Source organism: Petaurus breviceps, unplaced genomic scaffold (assembly GCF_028583685.1).
Source record: "Petaurus breviceps papuanus isolate PSGF00001 unplaced genomic scaffold, PetGlider_PUasm1.0 90667, whole genome shotgun sequence".
Taxonomy (NCBI): domain Eukaryota; kingdom Metazoa; phylum Chordata; class Mammalia; order Diprotodontia; family Petauridae; genus Petaurus; species Petaurus breviceps.
In genome coordinates, this window is record NW_027187302.1 from 6,931,639 (window position 1) to 6,954,409 (window position 22,771).

General features: G+C 35.2%; 1 protein-coding gene across 3 annotated transcripts in view; it reads right to left on the minus strand.

Moving 5' to 3' along the window:
* Positions 1-22,771, minus strand: part of RNGTT (RNA guanylyltransferase and 5'-phosphatase) — a 399,154-nt gene that overhangs the window by 297,031 nt on the left and 79,352 nt on the right. For all 3 annotated transcript variants that reach the window (XM_069065120.1, XM_069065121.1, XM_069065122.1), the window contains one exon: positions 6,609-6,744. In XM_069065120.1, coding sequence (XP_068921221.1) covers positions 6,609-6,744 — 136 coding nt within the window. The remainder of the gene's footprint in view (positions 1-6,608; positions 6,745-22,771) is intronic.

Sequence of the window (22,771 nt, forward strand, 5' to 3'; positions counted from 1 at the left end):
CCCAATTACATTCTAATCTGGTTGTCACCTCTGCTCAAGAGCAATGAGACAGTAAATGATTTGCCCCAATCACAGAGAAAATATAGGTTAGAGGTAAGACTTGAATCCACTGGGTCTTTGGGGTTTCAAGGCCAGCTCTCAATCTACTATACCTTACCGTCTCTCTCCAACTTGTCAATGTGAATACTTATTGCATGACTAATGAATCAAAAATATATAATTGACATCTGCTGATGTTTTTTCTCTAAAATTTGAGTGTGTGGGAGTTTTTTTTTAATTTTCTTTTTTATTTCAGTGACATCTGTTATGACAACACCAGCATCTAGAGCTTTACATGGAAAATGCTAGATGCTTATGATATTCTCTCAAATCAGTCTATACAACAAAAAATGATTGGTATCTGTCCATAATAATGTTTACTGCCAAAGACAGGTGTAGTGGTTATATGTGGATATGTATGTATGTATGTATGTATGTATGTATGTACACACATATATATGTGTATATCTGTGTATACACACACATATAAAATCACCTTTATCCTGGTGCTTAGCTAGAAGTGACTAAAATCTACTGGATTTGTAGAATATAACAAATATCTCACAAGGTATTCCCTTACACAGTATGCTAGCTATTTGACAACCTACAATTTGGGTGACAAAGCCTGCTCAAAGTTGATTTTCAGGAGTACATTGGAGATTACTATTAGTACTGAATGGAAAATTTCAAAGCAGGAAAATTCTGTCTTTAGCCCCTCTTTACTTTCTTATTTCCTTTTTTTTTCACCCTTATACATCCTGGCTCCCTTCTTCCCAGTTAATATCTCGTGCTTTTTAAACTGTCCAAAGTCTTGCAACACTTCAGCATACTACCACAAGTCTAGCCTCTTCAAAAGCATTCCACATTTTAAAATAAGCTCTCTCACATCCACCATACATCTTAAATCAAAATTCCTATTGCCAGAAATTTCAGATTTGGGTTGGTCTACTGAAATTAGTGGGTGATCAATAAAGTTATTTGATATATTTGGATCTTAAAATAAGAATGGCTCTAGTGAGATATTCTAGGAAGACCATGTTATATAGAAAGTTCACCTGCCTGCTGAATACTTTTGACCTTTTCCCTTTGCTCTGGTGAGGGTCAAACAGTTCTCTATTCAAAGTAAGAAGCCATTTCCTCTTTGGTTTTTGGGAAGGGAATAGGACAGTTACAGTAACTAGGCACCTCCACCTCCCTTTTGTCCACTTTCTTTCATCCCCACTCTCCAAGCACCAAATGATTCTCCTTGTAAATTGCCTGCTGCTGCTATTGCCCATAATCCAAAAAAATCCATAAAACCATTTAAAATGAATATGATTCCCTCTCCCATATAACTTGGGGTTTGAATGACTACCAGTTATTCTTGGTAGGTCCTCCCTCCCTTTTTCCACTGAATGTCCCCTTTTTATTAAATGAAAAGGATAGAGGAATCTGAAGAAAAGTTACCTATAGCAAGGGATCAGAACCCAAAAGACAAAGATATGATAGTTTGGTTAATAATCCAACTTAAGGGGGTGGAACCAAGCAGGGTAGAAGCAGGAAATTCCATGAGCTCCCCCCACAACCACCTATAATCCCTGTAAAATATGACTCAAACCAATTTTAGAGCTACAGAACCCACAAAGTGACAGGGAGGCATCCTGGCAGGTGGACAAGAAAGGTCTATCACAGTGCTCTGAGAGCCAAGAGCAGTCCAGCAGTTCCGGCCCCAGGGTGGCCGCAACCAGTGGGGGGCCAGTACAGACTTTAGGAGAGTGATCACCAACAGCTGGAGCTGTTTCCAGATTTCTCAACCCATAAACACCAAAGAGAAAGTAAAAATTCAGTTGAGAACTCTATTGGAACTAGGTGACCAAAAAGCTCAGTGTGGCCCTGCCCCCAGAGGGAGAGGCCACTGCAGCCACGTGGCTGTCTCAGGAGCTCATGGTCTACAGATATTAGGGGGACCAAGAGACCATTAAGAGGGTAATCTCTCTTGCTTTGACCTACTTGGATCTGGGTTGCTGTCTTGGGCAGTGGTCCTGGGGTGAGAAACACAAGTACACCAATGTGGTATCCGTAGAGAGGGCGCCCTCCTCAGACCTCTGACAACATTTGGGAAAACCCCAGAAATTTGAGACAAAGCTCTCTCTATTTTGGAAGCAGAGTTCTACTGTGGCAAAGAGCTCAAAAGTCAAGTAATTGGCTGGCAAGATGAGCAAGCACAGGAAGCACAATCAGACCACAGAATCCTTTTTTGGGGATAAAAAGGATCAAAGCATGGAACTGGAGGAAGACATTGATGTCAGAATTCCTGCATCAAAAGCTTCCAAGAAAAAAATGAACTGACTAGGCCATGGAGGAGCTCAAGAAGGATTTTGAAAATGAAGTAAGAGAAATGGAGGAAAAATTGGGGAGAGAAATGAGAATGATGGAAGAAAATCAAAAGCAAGTAAACAGCCTGCTAAAGGGGACCCAAAAAAAATACTTCAGAAAGTAACACCTTAAAAAAAAGACTGACTCAAATGGCAAAAGAGGCCCAAAAGGTCAATGAGGAGAAGAATGCCTTAAAAAGCCAAATTTGCCAGATGGAAAAGGAATTTCAAAAACTCACTAAAGAGAATAATTCCTTCAAAATTAGACTGGAGTAAATGGAAGCTAATGACTTTATGAGAAAGTAAGATACTATAGAACAGATCCAAATAAATTAAAATAGAAGGAAATGTGAAATATCTCACTGGAAAAACCAATGATCTTGAAATACATTCAGAAGAGATAATTTAAAAATTATTGGACTACCTGAAAGCCATGATCAAAAAAAGAGCCTAGAAATCATCCTTCAAGAAATTCTCAAGGAAAATTGCCCTGATATTCTAGAACCAGAGGGAAAAACAGAAAACGAAAGAATTCACTGATCGCCTCTTGAAAAAGGATCCCAAAAAGAAAACTCCTAGGAACAGTATAGCCAAATTCCAGAATTCCTAGGTCAAGGAGAAAATACTGCAAGCAGTCAGGAAGAAACAATTTGAGTATTGTGGAAATACAATCAGGATAACACAAGACCTAGCAGTTTCTACATTAAGAGATCAAAGGACTTGGAATATGATATTTCAAAGATCAAAGGAGCTAGCTAGGATTAAAATCAAGAATCACCTACCCAGCAAAACTGAGTATAATGCTTCAGAGGAAAATATGGTCATTCAATGAAATAGAGGGCTTTCAAGCATTCTTGATGAAAAAAATCAGAGCTGAAAAGAAAATCTGCCTTTCAAATAAAAGAAGCAAGAGAAGGATGAAAAGGTAAACAGGAAAAAGAAATCATAAGGAACTTATTAAAGTTTAACTATTTACATTGCTATATGGAAAAATGATAATTGTAACTCATGAGACTTTTCTCAATATGAGGATAATTGAAAAGAATATATGTTATATATGTATACCTACATTTATATATGGAGGTATATGTGTATAAATACATATGAGTGTGTGTATATATGTATACATGCATACATAGACAGAGGGCACAGGATTAGTTGAATAGAAAGGAATGATATATAAAAAATAAAATTAAGAGGTGAGAGAGGAATATAATGAGAGAAGGAGATAGTGAGAGATAGAATAGGGTAAATTACCTCACATAAGAGGCAAGAGAAAACTGTTACAATGGAGGGGAAGAATAGGATAAAGGGAATGGAGTCAACCTTACTCTCATTGAATTTGGCTTAAGGACAGAATAACATACACACTCAATTGGGTATCTTACCCTACAGGAAAGCAAGGGGGAAGGGGATAAGAGTAGAGGTGATAAAAGGGAGGGAAGAATGGGGGAGAGGGTAGTTAGAAGCACACACTTTTGAAAAGGGACAGGGTCAAAGTAGAAAATATAACGTGTGGGGTCAGGATAGGATGGAGGGAAACATAGTTAGTCTTTCCCAATATATTTACTATGGAAACATTTTGCATAACTATACATGTACATGTATAACTATACATGTACATGTATAATGAATCATTTATCTTCCCAGTAGAGTTAGGTGACAAGGGAAGAAGGGAAAGAATCTGGAAATAAAAGTTTTATAAACAAATGTTTAAAAAAATTGGGTTTTTTTACATGCAACTGGGAAATAAGATATACAGGCACTGGGTATAGAAATCCATCTTGCCCTACTAAGAAAGTCAGAAGGGGAATGGGGGAGGATGTTAAGAGAGAACAGACTGGAGGAAGAGGTATTCAGTAGGATCGCTATTTTGGGGTGGGGGTAGAGGAAAGACAGGGAGAAAATTTGTAACTCAAAATCTTGTGGAAATGAATGTTGAAAATTAAAAGTAAATAATTTTTTTTAAATAGTCTAACTTAAGGATTCTTCTCCCCCACCACACAGACTCTTTGTGCATAAATTTCCATAGCAATCTACTGAAAAACCACATCATTAGGGGAGCAGAAAGGTAGCATACTGGACTTCAATGACTCAGAAAGAGAAAGTGAGACTGAAGACTTTGAACAATTCTTCCTCACTTAAATCCAATTCATGGGCAAGTCAAGATATCACCCATGATGTCACTGGTCCTCTGAAAACAAAGGCTGAACAACAACACAAAGATTCCATGGAGAACACTGGAGTTTGTTATCAACACTTACCCCTTCAAATACCATTTGCCCCAAGTCTATCACCCAAACTACTGTAATCGACATCCTATTTCTTTATACCTGGTAATACTGCTAAAAAAAAAAAAAACCCACCCCTGTCCTTCATTTCCAAATACTGATATTCAAGTAGACCCCCCTGAGTTCTAGCATTTCCAAGAAAAAACATGCAAGGACTGGAACTGAATATGGAACTCACACTGGTCAATTTAGTCTTGGTATCCCCAATGCCTAGCACAGATCCTAACTCAGAAAAATACTGTTAATTGACTGATATCTCTTAGCAACTCCGACAAAAAGATGATTTGTTCATATTTGGAATCAGAGTTGGAGGAACAGTTAGAAGTTAATAGCTAAAATTAATTTTTAATTATCACTAGATGTCAATTACTGCCTATTTCCACAACTCTTACTAAAGCAGATAATCAACCTGTGGCATTTATTTCAAAATAGGATGGTTGAGTAATTTTAAATTCAAACAAATTTATACCAGAACTACTTCATATGTCCAACAATGGAACTTCTATTTCTTTACTAAGTTATACAATTTATATTATTCATTTAAAACAATATTTCTAGCACACATTCATCTTTTTTATCAATCACAATTGTTGACAATAAATCTAATAAATAAAATTAGTTTAGCAACTATTCAGCAAATTTCCAAAACCATTCCTTTGTAATAATTAGCAATATATTAAAAATGAGGTAACAGTAACTTTATTCTATGTGTAAAGGAAAGCTATTTATATACATTCCAGATAATAGAAAATATTGGGAAAATGTTCATCCTGACATACTGCTAAAGAGAGTTGCACCATAATTACGGACTATTTCAAACCTGAACTTGTCATTCTCATAAACAATAAAAGAATTTACTGAATAGGCAAAATAAATTTCATGACCTAGCATTACTTTTAATTCACCATACTTTGAATTCTTTGCACAACTTTTAAATTATTAAAAAGAATTAATAGTCCAAAATAGCTTTACTTTCACCTATTGTAATGTAGTTCAAACATTAATTTTATGCTGTATAATTTTCTCTTTACGTTTAAAAGGGAGGGAGGTGGGCCTAATTTTCTATCCTATGGAAAAAAAATTTTTCTATCAGTAGATTTAGCTGTTCAAATTTATTTCTCCAAGCAGGTAAGATTAAGCTTAATTTCAAAACTATAGAATTTTAAGTCACAGTTAACTATCATTTCTTAGAAGTATTGGGAAACTAAGAAAATATCCTATGATGATATTATATCTAACTTTCTAATTTACTGTTGCAAAAACAATGTATAAGTGCACAAGAGTTAAACTCAAGAGTACAGTCTGAACTAGATTAAAATGTAATTGAAAAATATTTAACAAAAGAAATAAAAATACAATATATACAATGTTAATTTGAAGTTTTCTACATCAATACATGGCCTACAGGGATCCATTTCTATTTCAATTTAATACTACTGCACCAGTATGCCTATTTCCCTACAAAATCTCCAATGTTAATTATTCTCATCTTTATCAGCTTTGCCAGTCTCCTGAGTATAAGGTGAAGCTTCAAAATTTCTTTGATTAGCATTCCCCTTATTATTAATTTTGGAACTTACAGTCTCCTTTCATATGGTTAAGAATTTGCAATTCTTTTGGGAACTGTTTCACTTATCTACTGGGGAATGGCTAGTCTGTGTGTCTCTGTGAAATATTGTTTGTATAGCACAGGTACCAAACCCTACTTCAATAACTTTATTTTCAAATATAAAGTCAATAGTTCCCTCTTAAACAAACATCACTAGTGCTCAAGGTATATGTACCACAGAAACAGTTTTAGTAAATCTTAAGTTTCTCTAAATTATTTTTTAATTATTATACATTATTATGAATACTATTGACTATTAAAACAGAAATTAAGAAAAATAGCAGTATGGCAAAAGAAATGTTAAGTATGACTTACCCCATCCAAAAGTGTATTTGACAAATGAATTCGAAGATCTTTACGGAATGGGAATTCCAAATTTGACACATGAAAGACTGAATTGTCTCTGTCTATCATAAAAACTTCATTTGTGCCATCAATCAACATCATATACCTGAAAATGAAGTAGTACAAATTATTTGAGAAGGGTTATAATACTCTAAAAAAACACCCTACAAGATATTATTATTATTAATGACAATCTATTATAACATAACATATTTGCTTAGTTCTAAAATAAATGTTTAGTAATAAAGTTATAATTAAAAGGAAAAAAGTAGAGTTTATAAATCTTTGCAACAAAATCCTTTGAAAAAGATCTTCTATTTAATATTTTTAGGGAATTTGTATAAATATTGAAGGGTCATTCTTCAAAAGGAGTCAGACAGATATAGACAGACAGACAGACATGGCACAAAAACTTACACACACGCAGATTTCAAAGGGAAAAAACTTAACCATCTAAAAAAAATGCCCCAAATCACTAATTAGAGAAATGTAAATTAAAAGAAGTTTTAAGTTGCACCTATCAGACTGATAAAGATCAAAAAATGAAAATGAAAATGACAACTGTCAAAGTAGCTGGGGAAGGACAGAGAGACTAATACAATGTTGTGGAGCTGCAAGTTAATTCTAAAAAAAAAAAAGTGTGGAATTATACCCAAAAATGTGTATATTAAGATGTGTATATTCTTTGACCCAGTAATACTACTACTAACATATGGTTACAAAGAAATCAAATGAAGTGGGAAAGGACCTATAAGTAGCAATTTTTTTTTTTTTAAGCAATCGGGGTTAAGTAACTTGCTCAAGGTTACACGGCCAGCTATTTTGTGTGGGTGCTAAGTATCTGAGCCCAGAACCGAACCCAGGTCTCCTGACTCTGGGGCCGGCGCTCTTACTGCACCACCTAGCCGCCCCGTAAGTATCAAATTTTTGTCGCAAATAACTGAAAATAATGTGGGCACCTAACAAGTGGGGAAGAATTGAACAAATCATAGTATATGAATATAATGGAATCTCACTGCATCACACAAAAAAAATGAAAGAGATTCAGAGAAATCTGAGAACTTAAATCAACTAATGCAGAGTAAAGTGAGTAGATCTAGGACAAAGAATAATTTATGAGATGACTATAATACTGTAGAAGAAAGTAAGTTTGAAAGACTTAAGAACTCTAATCTATGCAAGAACCAACCACAACTCCAGAAAACTGACAACGAATCATGCTTGGCATCCCTTGGCAGATGTGATCAGTTAGAGGTGCTGAATGAGGCACACATTTTGAGAAGTATCTTGGTCATGCCAGCTAATAGGTAGATTTGTTTTGCTTGACTGATACTCACATCATAAGCAACAGCTTCAATTTTTTGTTTGAGAATGAGTTATGAGGAGAACACTTTTTAAAAAGAGAAAAGAGAGAGGCAGAGACACGATGGCAGAGTAAGGGCAGGGACTTGCCTGAGCTCTCCCCCAAAACCCTCCAAAAACCTTCAAAAAGTGACTCTAAGAAATTCTAGAGCAGTAGAACCCACAAAAAGTTGGAGTGAAACAAATTCCCAGACCAAGACTCCTTGGAAAGTCAGCAGGAAAGGAGTACAATCCAACACAGGCTGGGTCAGCCCAGACTGGGGTTAGTGCAGACCAGGCTCCAGGAAAGCAGGAGCAGACCTTGAGAGTGACTGAATTAGCAGTAGCAGTGGCAGCAGCTGAAGCAGTAGCTGTTTCTAGAGCTCTCAACCCACAGATAGTAAGGGGGTGTGACAACTGGTCAGAAGGAAATTACAGGAGTCTTTTTGCAAGCAAGGAGGCAGGAAGGACTCTCCTGATTTGCCAATACTCAAATTCAGGTCACAGGCATGAGTGGCAGTCCCAGAGCAAGGAAAAGCAGTAACACACAACAGCTTACAGTCACAGTGGCCGAGGGGCAGGGAGGGTGGTGAGGGGGGGAAAGAACAAGGGACCCTCTTCATAGCTCCAGGGCAGAAAAGAGTGCTTGTGGTTGCAGTAAAGAATAGTTTTGTGTTGTATTAAAGACTTCTCCTTAGATCATACCACTTTGGAAGAAGTGAAAACTTATAGGTTCCTAAAAGTATCTCTGGAAACAGCTGCACAAAATCCCTGAAGCTTGGGACAGTGGGCCCTCAACACTGGAAGGAGAGCCCTACAAAGACTTAAAAGTCAAGCAACAGGCTAGGAATATGAGCAAACAATAGGAATAAAAACTCTGACTACTGAAAGTTACTGTGGTGACAGTAGATCAAGGAAGATCAAAATAAACACTCAGAAGAAGACAATAAAGTCAAGGCTTCTACATCCAAAAGCCTCCAAGAAAAATAGAATTGGTCACAAGCCATGGAAGGGCTCAAAAAGGGCTTTGAAAGTCAAGTTAAGAAAGGCAAAGGAAAAATTCATAAGAGAAATGAGAGTGATGCAAGAAATCATGAAAAATGAGTCAACAGGAGACACAGACACAAAAAAAAAAAATACTGAAGAAAACAACATCTTAAGAAACAGACTAGACCAAATGGTAAAAGAGGTCCAAAAAGCCAATGAAGAGAATGCCTTAAAAAGCAGATTGGACCAAATGGAAAAGAAGGTCCAAAGGCTCACTGAAGAAAATAATTCCTTAAAAATTAGAATGGAGTAAGTGGAAGCTAATGATTTTATGAGAAATCAAGGAACAACACAAAACCAAAAGAATGAAAAAATGGAAGACAACATAAACTATCTCCTTGGAAAAACAACTGACCTGGAAAATAGATCCAGGAGAGATAATTTAAAAACTATTGGATTACCTGAAAGTCATGACCAAAAACGAGCCCAGACATCATCTTTCAAGAAATTATCAAAGAAAACTGCTCCAATAGTCTAGAGGGTAAAATAGAAATTGAAAGAACCCACGATCCTGAAAGAGATCCCAAAATGAAAATTGCCAGAAATATTATAGGCAAATTCCAGAGTTCCCAGGTCAACGAGAAAATATTACAAGCAGCCATAAAAAAACAATTCAAGTATGGTGGAGTCATAGCTAGGATAACACGAGATTTAGCAGCTTCTACATTGAAGGATCTGAGGGCTTGGAATATGATATTCCAGAGGGCAAAGGAGCTAGGATTATAACCAACAATCACCTACCCAGCAAAATTTAGTACAATCCTTCCAGAGAAAAGTGGACATTCACAGAGATAGAGGACTTTCAAGTATTCTTGATGAAAACACCAGAGCTTAATAGAAAATCTGATTTTCAAATACAAGACTCAAGAGAAACATAAAAAGATAAACAGGAAAATGAAATCATCATTTCAAACTGTTTACATTCCTACATGGGAAGATGATATTTGTCACTCATAAGACCTTTCTCATTATTAAGATAGTTAGAGAGAGTATGTATGGACAGAGAAGATAAAGGTATGAGTTGACTATGAAGGGATGATATCTAAAAAAAAAATTAAGGGTGTGAGAGGAATGTACTGGGAGAAAGAAAAGGAGAAGTAAAATTAGATAAATTATCTCACATAAAAGCAAGAAAAAACTTTTACAGTGGAAGGGAAGAAGGAAGGAGGTGAGGGGAAGTGAATGAACCCTACTATCATCAAAATTGGCTCAAAGAGGGAATAACATACATACTCAATTGGATATGGAAATCTATCTTACACTACAAGAAGGTAAAAAGGGAAGGGGATGAAAAGGGGGGAGTAATAGAAGAGAGGGAAGATTGGAGGAGGGACAGGGTCAAAGGAGAGAATAGAATAAATGGGGGGAATAGGATAGAAGAAAATACAGTTAGTAATAATGACTGTGAAAAAATTTTGAAGCAAGTTTCTCTGGTAAAGGTCTCATTTCCCAAACATAGAGAAGTGAGTCAAATTTATAAAAATAAGAACCATCCACCAATTGATAAATAATCAAAAGATATGATTAGTTTTCAGATGAAGTAATCAAAGCTATCTATAGTCATATCAAAAAAATACTCTAACTCACAATTGGTTGGAAAAACGAAAATTAAAACAATTCTGAGGTACTACATCATACCTATTAGATTTGCTAATAGGACAGAAAAGGCAAATAACAAATACAGGAGGGGATGTGGTGAAAATGAGTCATTAATGCACGTTGATGGAGTTGTGAACTGATTCAACCATTCCGCAGAGCAATTTGGAACTATGTTCAAAGCACTATAAAAAACCATGTACACTCTTTGACTTAGCAATACCACTACTAAGTCTATATTTTAAACGAGATTTAAAAAAAAGAAAAAGGATCCATATATTTATAGCAGCTCTCTTCTGCTGCAAAAGAATTAGAAATTGAGGGGATGTCCATCGATGAATGGCTGAACAAGTAGTGCTATATGATTATGTTAGAATACTATTATAAGAAATAATGAGGCCAATGCTCTTAGAAAACCCTGGAAAGACTTCCATGAGCTGATGCAAAGTGAAATGCACTATGTACAAAGTAACAGCAATATTGTAAGATCAGCTCTGAATGACTTAGCTATTCTCAGCATTACAATTATCCAAGAGAACTCCGAAGGACTTATGATGAAAAATGCTATCCATCTGACAGAAAGAACTGATAGCATCTGAATGCAGATTGAAGCATACTTTTTTTTTAAACTTTTATTTTTCCTGAGGTTCTTTTTTGTCTATGTTTTCTTTCACAACATGACTATTATGAATATGTTACACTTGTTATACACATGTATAACAAATATCAAACTTCTCAATGAGGGAGAGTAGGGAGGGAGGAAAGGAGAAAATTTGAATTCAGAGTTTTAAAAATGAATGTTAAAATTTGTTTTCACATGTAACTGGAGAAGGTTTTTTAAATTTTTTTTTTAAAAGAGGAAACATCAAAAACATAAAAGAAAGCAGAAGGAAGTTCAGAAGGAAACAATGACAAATGGTGTTAAAGTGTGGTGTTAAACTTAATATGTGTTTAAAAAAACAAGTTGTAGGTAATACCATATTGGTGACTTTCTTTTTCTGTTCTTTGTAAATAAAATTTTGTGACTGTTGATGTTTGCCAAATTTATCATTAATAATAATAAAGAAATTTTAAAAATAAAAGTTGTTTAGGTTAAACCACCAGATTTAACAAGACTAAATTTTTAACATGGGCAGGTAAAAGTAATATATAAAATTGTGAACCTACAAATGATATTTTCTCTATGGAAAACAAGGGAAATATGGTGTTTTTCAGTGACATAATTTAACTTTCAAACACAATTTTTCCTTAACATTGTCTAGGAAAGAATTTTTTTTTTAATAAGTTTTGGGATTTTCATTATATCCTTTATATCATCAAAGTCCTTCTATGGCATGTTACTAATTGATATTTTATTAAATTTACAACAATAACTTGTTTTAGGTCATAGCTAAGAACTACCTATTGCTGAAGAGTAATACCAATACTCCTAAACATAAAACAGATGTTATTTAGCACTTACTAAGTGTTCTGTTTGTTTGTTTTTTTAAAGCAATCAGGGTTAAGTAACTCGCTCAAGACTACATGGCCAGTTATTTCTGGGTGTGGTGCGAAGCATCAGAGCCCAGATTGGATCCCAGGTCATCCCGACTCTGGGGCCAGTGCTCCTACTCACTGTACTACCTGGCCGCCCCTGTTTGTTTGTTTTTTAAAAAGATATACAAGCTTAGAGAGACATGGACAAAGAATTATCAACTACAACCTTGCAAGGCATTAAATCATGTGCTAATTTTAATACGCATGAAGAGAATCAATTCTGCTGTTAGATGAGGTCACATAGTCAATTTAAAAAGCATAGAGTCAAGAAGGATATATTACTTAGGAATTGTTATTAGAAGAAATTGTCAGGAATTTCCTTGAAACAAAAGGCACCCTGACATTTTAAAACATCACATTTCCCCTTCACTATCTAATTTAAGTTTTGCAACCAAAGTGTAAAGAAAGAGAATTGAAAATAGAGAGACCTTTTGTCCTGATGGACAGTTAGAGCCATGAACTCCAAAATCTCCATTTAAGGAGGGAGCCCAGCTGAGAACTTTTCATTTCTCACCTGGCTGCTGTACTCTGGGACATCTCTGACTTCTCTACCATGCTACAGGAAGCTCTTTATTGGGAAAACCTCATCATCTTTAGCCTTTGTACTCTACCTCATAACTATATTCTGTCTTTCTGACTGAAGGGTAGAGCCATGAACAACAAAACCTCCATTTAAGTAAGGAATTCAGCTCAGATTCTCATTACTTCTTACCTGGCTATACTACTCTAGACACTTTTGACTTCTACGTCAACTTTCTTACCCTTCTCTGTGTTGTATTGTAAGTTCCTTTAGGGAAAGGAACTGTCTTTTCTTTTTTTCTTTTTTTGAGGGGGAAATGGGAGGAGCTGGTAGGATTTGTATCCTTACCACTTAGCACAGTGTCTGGCAGATAGTAGGCACTAAACATTAATAAATGTCAACTGAGTATTAACTATTTTGGACTTCTATGTTGAGATATTCTTAGAAGAAAATCAGAAGTGACCTTATACCTTGAGCCTCAGCAACCCAAGAAGATGCAGTTGATAAAGGAATTTGTTGGTTCACTTAGAAGTAACTCACTTGGTCAAAAAATCCTATTACATTAAAAACTGGTATTCTGTTAAGTATTTATAACCTACAGTATATTCTGAAAAGTATATACCAAAGCTTATTTATATGACTCCAGTAGAAATGCTATACAGCATTATTCCAAAGTGCCTCAAGTTATTCCATTGAAAACTTAGAAAATCATTCTGTGCTCATTTTAAATTACATAAAAAATACAAAGACCTCAATAAAGCTTGACTGGGGGAAAAACAAAGAAATAAGAAAAAAATTCCTATCTAAAGCCCAAATTAAATGCAATATTCTGACTAACATCTGATCTTCCATGATGGAACTGGCCTTCTCCCACAGTCCTCAAATAGTATATTGGTTTGCAACATTGTATATTATAGATAGATTTGATTGTGTTTTATTCTACCTAATGAACTACATGAATTCCATGAGAGCAAGAACAGGGACTATGTCCTGTCTACACACTACTTGCACAGTGCCCTGAAATGTATTCAGTGGACTACTCTGAAATAAATTTACGTGTAAAATGAAATAATTCTCTATCTAATGTTCATTCCACAACAGTGTTTCCCTACCCAAACTATACTAAAATCTCTACTTGGACTATACCCTTTCTCCACAGACTCAAAATCCTTAGCCCAGGGGTCAACACAGGAAGAAGCAAGAAGCAGGGAAGAGAAAGAGAAATCACTATGGGGTGGTTTGGGTTTTTTTTTTTTTCCTGAGTTTATTTATAGGGTTTTTAAGAAGTAAGGTCCTTTGGTAATAAAACATTTAGCAGACTGGTTAAAAACTTGCTTTGGACAACAACAGCCCCTTTCAACTTGGAAACACTACGCTGTCCCAATTTAGTTTACTTTCTTGCACTATTTAATGGCATCTCTTCTCCAACAGTGACTTTCAGGAGTCAAAAGTCAGGTATCAACAACTAAATAACCAAAATTGGCAAATATGTTAATATCTGCACAAAATCTAATTCATTGCTCATTCTATTGTTCCTCTACTTTTGTTATGATGGAAATGTGGATCGCAATTATTGCTATAGCAAAGGCAGCAAAACCATAATGAAAGTGGTTCATGAGACAACTGAACCTCTGTGAACTGAAGAACTGTGCCTCCTCACAGCATTAATTATGTAAACGTTTACTGATCTGTCGCACTATCAGCCCAAGAATATAGCCAGGGTACATCACTCTAAGCATCAATAAATTTTGTCACTCTTAGTTTCTATGATATTTAGCAACAAAATGGCACATGATTTCACTGTAGCTATATTCAAGTCCTTCACTTTCATGAGAGCTACATATACTATCAAATTAAATTTTAGTTCTGCAAACTGCTTTTTACCTTTTTAGGATTTTATACTTCTACCAAATGTAAAAGATGTAATTTACTGACAGTAAGGTATGATATTAAAATTAAACTTTAATTAAAATATTATGTCTTCAGAAAATAATTTTAAAGCTGTTTCAAAATATAGTCTAATATTTGGAATTAATTGGTCCTTCACAGAAATAATAAAAGCATAATACATCATTATACTGACCCATGATAAAACCTCATCACACAATTTGATAACTGAAAGTCAGTACACTCTCTAATAAATGAAATATAAAATCAGAAAGTTTCTTGAACATACAGAAAATATAAATGAATGTTTTTCCTTTAAAAATTTCTAATTATACAGACTAAAACACAAAATGCTTACAAAATGACTAATAAAATCATAACTTGGCTTATGCTTACAAATTTTGTTAGTTTTAATCATTCTCAAAGCAATTATCAACATCATCAGTGAAAATTAACAAATATGCACAGTGACAGAAATACATGAAATGAAATTATTCTAGGGCCTCACTATGGAATTTACTACTTAGAGGAATTCAATATAAAGAGAATTCCTCTTGGATACTACCTAAGGAAGTTTCACAAAAGTACCAATTAATTATGACAAAATTTAGAGCACAATGAAGTACTGTACTTATGTTTTATTATACTTAGTGGACTCTATGAACTAATCCTGATAACAGCATCATTTCTGCAATAGTATATTTTTATTGACACATTAATAGACTGACACAACAGTTTATCAACGATGACACAACACTTTACCAGGTAATAGAAAATAAGCATTATATGGGGCAGCTAGGTGGCACAGTGAATAGAACACTGGCCCTGGAGTCAGGAGGACCTGAGTTCAAATCTGACCTCTGATACTTAACACAAAACTAGCTGTATGACCTTGGGGCAAGTCACTTAACCCCAATTGCCCTACCTTCACCCACTCCAAAAAAGCAAAACAAAAGAAATCCAAACTCTAACATTTAAGATAAATTTACTCATTTAATTCAATTTTCTCAAGAGAGTCTGTTTTAGTGCTCATGTATGAGAAATGCAATGGAAGAATAAAAGATGAAGGGAAAATAAATCAACTATAAATAATCACTTCCAGTTTTTGCCTTTGTATTCCCTGCACTTAGCACAATACTTGGTACTTAATAAATAGTGGTAATTAATAAATAAATGCTCATATTCATCTGATCAGCCATAGTCAGAAATACTGTACCTTGACCTCAACATAGTGATGTCATTTTGGTCATCTTCTAGCACAACCAACCAACATTTTGTACGTGTGTATACTTTGAACAAAAAAATTTCTATACTCTGAATTTTTCTGATTTCCAGTCATTTCAGAGCTCATCCTCCCTCTCTGTTATGTGAATCTTTTTAAAAGTAATGAGATAGGGGCGGCCAGGTAGCACAGCGAGTAAGAGCACCGGCTCCAAGTGTCAGGATAACCTGGGATAGAATCCGGGCTCAGACACTTAGCACCCACCCAGAAACACCTGGCCGTATAACCTTGAGCAAGTTACTTAACCCTAATTGCTTAGGGGCGGCCAGGTGGCTCAGTGAGTAAGAGCACCAGCTCTAGTGTCGGGGTGACCTGGAGATCGAATCCAGGCTCAGACACTCAGCACCACACCCAGAAATAACTGGCCATGTAACCTTGAGCAAGTTACTTAACCACAACTGCTTAAAAAAATAAATGAATGAATGAATGAATAAATAAATAAATAAAAGTAATGAGTTAGTTCATGCTGAAGATGGAGTGTGAGGGAATATATGGAAACATTTCTCCATCACTCTAGAATTTAAAAGTTAAATTGATAAAACTACAGAAAAGGAAGCTATTTCACATATTGCAGCATAACTACTGGTTCTGTAGATAATTACCATTCTACTTTCAATAATAACTATATCCTACATTCTACAAGTAATAACCCATTATACTCGATACTAAATTTTAATAATTTTCAATTTATGTATGAAACATTCCAAATCTTATTCTAATAAATTTTATTCTCACCAAACAGGAAAAGCTAATGTTTTCTTTGAAAGGTACTCTATATAACAGGTCAATTTTTTTTTTTAATCTAGTAATACACTACTAATACTCACTTACTACTAGTTATGGCATCTTATACAAGTGAATTATCTGTTCAGTCTGAATTTTCTCAACTTTAACATAGGCCTAATACTTGTAGCACCAAATTCACAGGTTTGTAAGGAAAATATTTTGTGAATTACAGTAATATTTTATGACATTATTATTCTTTTCTCTCTTCATTCAACAAACATCTCCTATGTACAGAGCACTATGCTAGGTTCTAAAGGATATGCAAAGACCCAGACCTTGCCCTTACAGAATTGATTACCACCCAAGAGGCAGCATAGTGTAGTGGTCAGATGACCTGGTTTTGAAGGGCAGTTCCATTAATTAATACCTAAAAATAACCTTAGACAAGCAATTTCCCTTCTTAAGGTTCTGTTTCTTCATCTACAAAATGGGTACTGAACTAGATCTCTGAAGTCCCTTCCAGCTCTAAGTCTAAGAGCTAATGTCAATATTGTATATACAGTGGTAAAAAAGACACATTCTCTACAATAGATACAGTACTATGTTACAATAGATACAATATCACAGTATAATTTATCCAATGCAGACTACAACAAAGTTTAAGCATATCCAACAAGAAAATTTTATGCACTATCACAGAAAGTTCCCATCAATAAATATGAGTAAAACTTAGGAAAAGCAGATATAAAAATAGGGGAAATGGTAAAGATAAAATTAAATAAAATCTAGTAAAGAAAAAGAAATCGACTTAGAGAAAGACATGCAGCAAAATCTCACTAATTCAGACTAGGGGAAAGACTAGTACATATCCTAAAATATGTTTGAAGAAATGGTTCATCATGGCATGGAGGTAGTAACTGTGAGTACTCACAGGCTATACTAATAAAGGGTAAAATGTGGCAGGATCTATCATACTGGAAAAACTTGGAATGTGGTCCAGGCCACAGACTTAAGTCTATTTTCTGAGTACGAACGTAGCTAATTTATATAGAGACACATTACCACTAAGTTAGCCACCTGGTAATGAATCTTTTTCGGTCATGGCAATCCATGAAACAAAGAAAAATTAAAAATAGCAGGGAAATATAAAATAAAGACAAGATGTGCTTGGCCACATAACAGGGTCAAGGGATAACAGTTGGACAGCCAGAGTGTTCTACTGCTATCTTTGAGATGTTTAAAGAAAAATGAGAAAAGATATTAAAAATAAAAAGGTAACCAAGAAAATATCTATAATTAACAACCTATTCTCCCATTTATGCAAAATCTTTATGAATCATCTATACATGAAGCAGTCATTCTCAGTGAGGGGAACAGTACAGAACAAACAGGATTTCACATGCAACAGCTGAGCACATGTTTACCATTTCACAATTAACTAAAAAACGCAAAGAATGTAATTTCCTAGTATGCTTACTGCTTGTTAATTTTTTGTCTTTTTTTGGAGGGGGGAAGGTGACTTGTGGTTAGGTGACTTGCCCAAGGTCACACAGCTAGTAAGTGTTCATTTTTTTTTAAAGCCTTCAAATCCATACAACAAAACACCACCTTTAAGGCTCTTCTCTAACAAGGTTCTTCTTCCATCCATATTTCAAGATCATTCAAGATTCCTTGGAAGATATAATAGAAAATAACCCTGTTCAGGGGCGGCCAGGTAGCACAGTGAGTAAAAGCACCAGCCCCAGAGTCGGGATGACCTGGGATCGAATCCAGGCTCAGATACTTAGCACCACACCCAGAAAAGCTGGCCATGTAACCTTTTTTTTGTTGTTATTTTTTTTTAATTCTTTAATTTATTAATTTGTTTGTTTCCTTTTAGTTTACAGGATTCAATTCCACAATTCCTTGAATTTCACATTTTGTCCCCCTCCCTCCCCTCTCCCCTCCCCCATGGCAGCTTATAGTCAAGTATAGGATCTGTAAATATTTTCACATTATACATTGGTCAGGTTATAAGGATGGATTGTACCAGCTGGAATGAAAAATGGTAAAGAGGACATAAAATCAAATAAGAGAACGAAAAAGATCAGGAATTTTGCTTCCACCTGGATATAAACAGTTCTTTCTAGTTCTTTCTCTGGATGCACGTTTTTCTCTCCATCACGCGTCTTTTGGGATTGACTTATATCCCTGCATTGCTGAGAAGAGTCCAGTCTATCAAAGTTGGTCATCACACATACGTTGTGTCTGTAGTTGTGTACAAATTTCTCCTGGTTCTACTCTTCTCACTCAGCATCAGTTCTTTTAAGCCTCTCCAGGTAAATATGAAGACGGCCTGCTCCCTGATTCTTATATCGCAATAGTATTCCATAACATGCATATACCACAACTTGTTCAGCCATTACCCAATTGATGGGCACCCCCTTAATTTCCAATTCTTTGCCACAACAAAAAGAGCTGCTATAAACATTTTTGTACATATGGGTCTTTCTCCCATTTCTATGATCTCTTTGGGATATAACCCTAGGAGTGGTATTGCTGGATCAAAGGGTATGAAAGTATTTATAGCCCTTTGGGCATAGTTCCAGATTGCTCTCCAGAAAGGCTGGATCAGTTCACAACTCCACCAACAATGCATTAGTGTTCCAGTTTGCCCACATCCTCTCCAGCATTTGTCATTTTCCTGTTTTGTCTTCTTAGCCAATCTGACTGGTGAGATGTGGTACCTCAGAGTTGTTTTGATTTGCATTTCTCTAATCAACAGTGAATTAGAGCATTTCTTCATGTGCTTATAGATAGCTTTAATTTCTTTCTCTGAAAACTGCCTGTTCATATCCTTTGACCATTTATCAATTGGGGAATGACTTGTATTCTTATAAATTTGACTCAATTCTCTGTATATTTTAGAGAGGAGTCCTTTGTCAGAGACATAGGTTGTAAAGATTCTTTCCCAATTTCCCACCTCCCTCTTAATCTTGGTTACATTGGCTTTGTTTGTACAGAAACTTTTCAATTTCATGTAGTCAAAATTATCCATTTTACATTTTATAATGTTCTCTAATTCCTGTTTAGTCATAAAGACATTCCCTCTCCACAAGTCTGATAGGTAAACTATTCCTTGTTTTAGCAGAATGCTTACAGTATCAACCTTTATACCTAGATCATGAACCCATTTAGACTTGATTTTGGTATATGGTGTTAGATAATGGTCTATGTCCAGTTTCTGCCATACTATATTCCAGTTTCCCAGCAGTTTTTGTCAAATAGGGAGTTCTTATCCCAAAAACCAGGGTCTGGGGGTTTATCAAACAATACATTACTGCAGTCATTGACTTCTGAATCTCGTGAGCCTAATCTATTCCATTGATCCACTCCTCTATTCCTCAGCCAGTACCAAGTAGTTTTGATGACTGCTGCTTTATAGTACAGATTGAAATCTGGTAAAGCTAGTCCACCTTCCCTAGCATTTCTTTTCATTAATTCCCTTGATATTCTGGACCGTTTGTTCTTCCAGATGAATATTGTTACTATTTTTTCTAACTCTATAAAGTAGTTTTTTGGCAAATTAATTGGTATGGCACTAAATATATAATTTAATTTAGGTAAAATTGTCATTTTTATTATATTAGCTCGACCCAGCCAGGAGCAATTGATATTTTTCCAATTAGTTAGATCTGACTTTATTTGTGTGAAAAGTGTTTTGTAGTTATGATCATACAGGTCCTGGGTTTGTTTTGGCAGGTAGATTCCCAAATATTTTATAATGTCTACCGTAACTTTAAATGGGATTTCTCTTTCTACTTCTTGCTGTTGAATTTCATTGGAAATATATAGGAATGCCAAGAATTTATGTAGGTTTATTTTATATCCTGCAACTTTGCCAAATTTATTTATTGTCTCAAGCAGTTTTTTACGTGATTCTCTAGGATTCTCTAAGTATATCATCATATCATCTGCGAAGAGTGATAGCTTGGTCTCTTCTTTGCCTAACTTGATTCCTTTGATTTCTTTTTCTTCTCTAATTGCTACTGCTAACATTTCTAGTACCAGATTGAATAAGACGGGTGATAGTGGACACCCTTGTTTCACCCCTGATCTTATGGGAAATGCTTCTAGCTTCTCCCCATTACATATAATACTTGCTGATGGCTTTAAATTGATGCTACCTATTATTTTAAGGAAGGCTCCATTTATTCCTATACTTTCTAATGTTTTTAATAGGAATAGATGTTGTATTTTGTCAAAAGCCTTTTCTGCATCTATTGAGATGATCATGTGGTTTCTACTAGTTTTATTGTTGATATGCTCAATTATACTGATGGTTTTCCTAATATTAAACCGTCCTTGCATTCCTGGAATAAATCCTACCTGATCAAAGTGTATTATTCTTGAGATCAGTTGCTGTAGTCTTTTTGCTGGTATTTTATTTAGAATTTTTGCATCTATATTCATGAGGGAGATTGGTCTATAATTTTCTTTCTCTGCTTTACCTCTTCCTGATTTAGGTATCAGTACCATATTTGTGTCATAAAAAGAATTTGGTAGGACTCCTTCTTCACTAATTTTCCCAAATAGTTTGTAGAGTATTGGAATCAATTGTTCTTTAAATGTTTGATAGAATTCACTAGTGAATCCATCTGGCCCTGGAGATTTTCTCCTAGGGAGCTGACTGATGGCTTGTTCAATTTCTTTTTCTGAGATGGGTTTATTTAAGTAATTTACTTCCTCTTCAGTTAATCTGGGCAACCTGTATGTTTCTAAATATTCATCCATTTCCCTAAGATTGTCAAATTTATGTGCATACAATTGGGAAAAATAATTCCTAATTATTGTTTTGATTTCCTCTTCATTGGAGGTAGATTCACCCTTTTCATTTTTGATACTCATAATTTGGCTTTCTTCTTTCTTTTTTTTTTATCATATTGACTAAGGGTCTATCAATTTTGTTGGTTTTTTTCATAAAACCAGATCTTGGTTTTATTTATTAGTTCAATAGTTTTCTTAATTTCGATTTTATTAATCTCTCCTTTAGTCTTCAATATTTCTAGTTTATAGTATTTAATTGTGGATTTTGAATTCGTTCTTTTTCTAGGTTTTTTAATTGCATGCCCAATTCATTGAGCTCCCTTTTCTCTAATTTAATCACGTATGCACTCAGGGATATAAAACTTCCCCTAAGAACTGCCTTTAATGCTTCCCACAGATTTTGGTATGTTGTCTCATTATTATCATTCTCTTGAATGAAATTACTGATTGTTTCTATAATTTCTTGTTTGACCCACTCATTCTTTAGGATTAAATTGTTTAATTTCCAGTTAGTTTTTAGTCTGTCTTTCCCTGGCCCTTTATTGCATATAATTTTTATTGCATCATGATCTGAGAACGATGCATTTAATATTTCTGCCTTACTGCATAGAATTGTGAGGTTTTTATGCCCTAGAACATGGTCAATTTTTGGGTATATGCCATGAACCGCTGAGAAGAAAGTATATTCCTTTTTATCCCCATTCAGTTTTCTCCAGAGATCTATCATACCTATCCTCTCTAACATCCTGTTCACCTCCTTAACTTCTTTCTTGTTTATTTTGAGGTTGGATTTATCAAATTCAGAGAGGGGGAGATTAAGGTCTCCCACTAGTATAGTTTTGCTACCTATATCTTCCTCTAATTCCTTTACCTTCACCTCTAGGAATTTGGATGCTACACCACTTGGTGCATATATGTTAAGTAGTGATATTGCTTCATTCTCGATGGTGCCTTTTAACAGGATATAGTTTCCTTCCTTATCTCTTTTAATTAGGTCAATTTTTACATTTGCTTTATCTGAGATAAGGATTGCTACCCCTGCTTTTTTTACTTTAGCTGAGGCATGATATATTTTACTCCAACCTTTTACCTTTAACCTTATGTGTATCCCTGTGTTTCAGATGTGTTTGTTTCTTGTAAACAGCGGATTATGATTTCTAATCCATTCTGCTATCCGTCTCCGTTTTATAGGAGAGTTCATTCCATTCACATTTACAGTTATGATTGTTATCTGTTTCCTTCCCCTCATCCTATCCTGCCCCTGTTAATGTTCATATTTTCCCTCCCTTCTCCCTTCCCCCCTTAATAGTTTTCCTTTTGACCACCACCTCCCTCAGTGTTCCCTCTTCGGCCCCCCTCCCTTTTCCTCCCCTTTTCCCCTTACTACTTCCC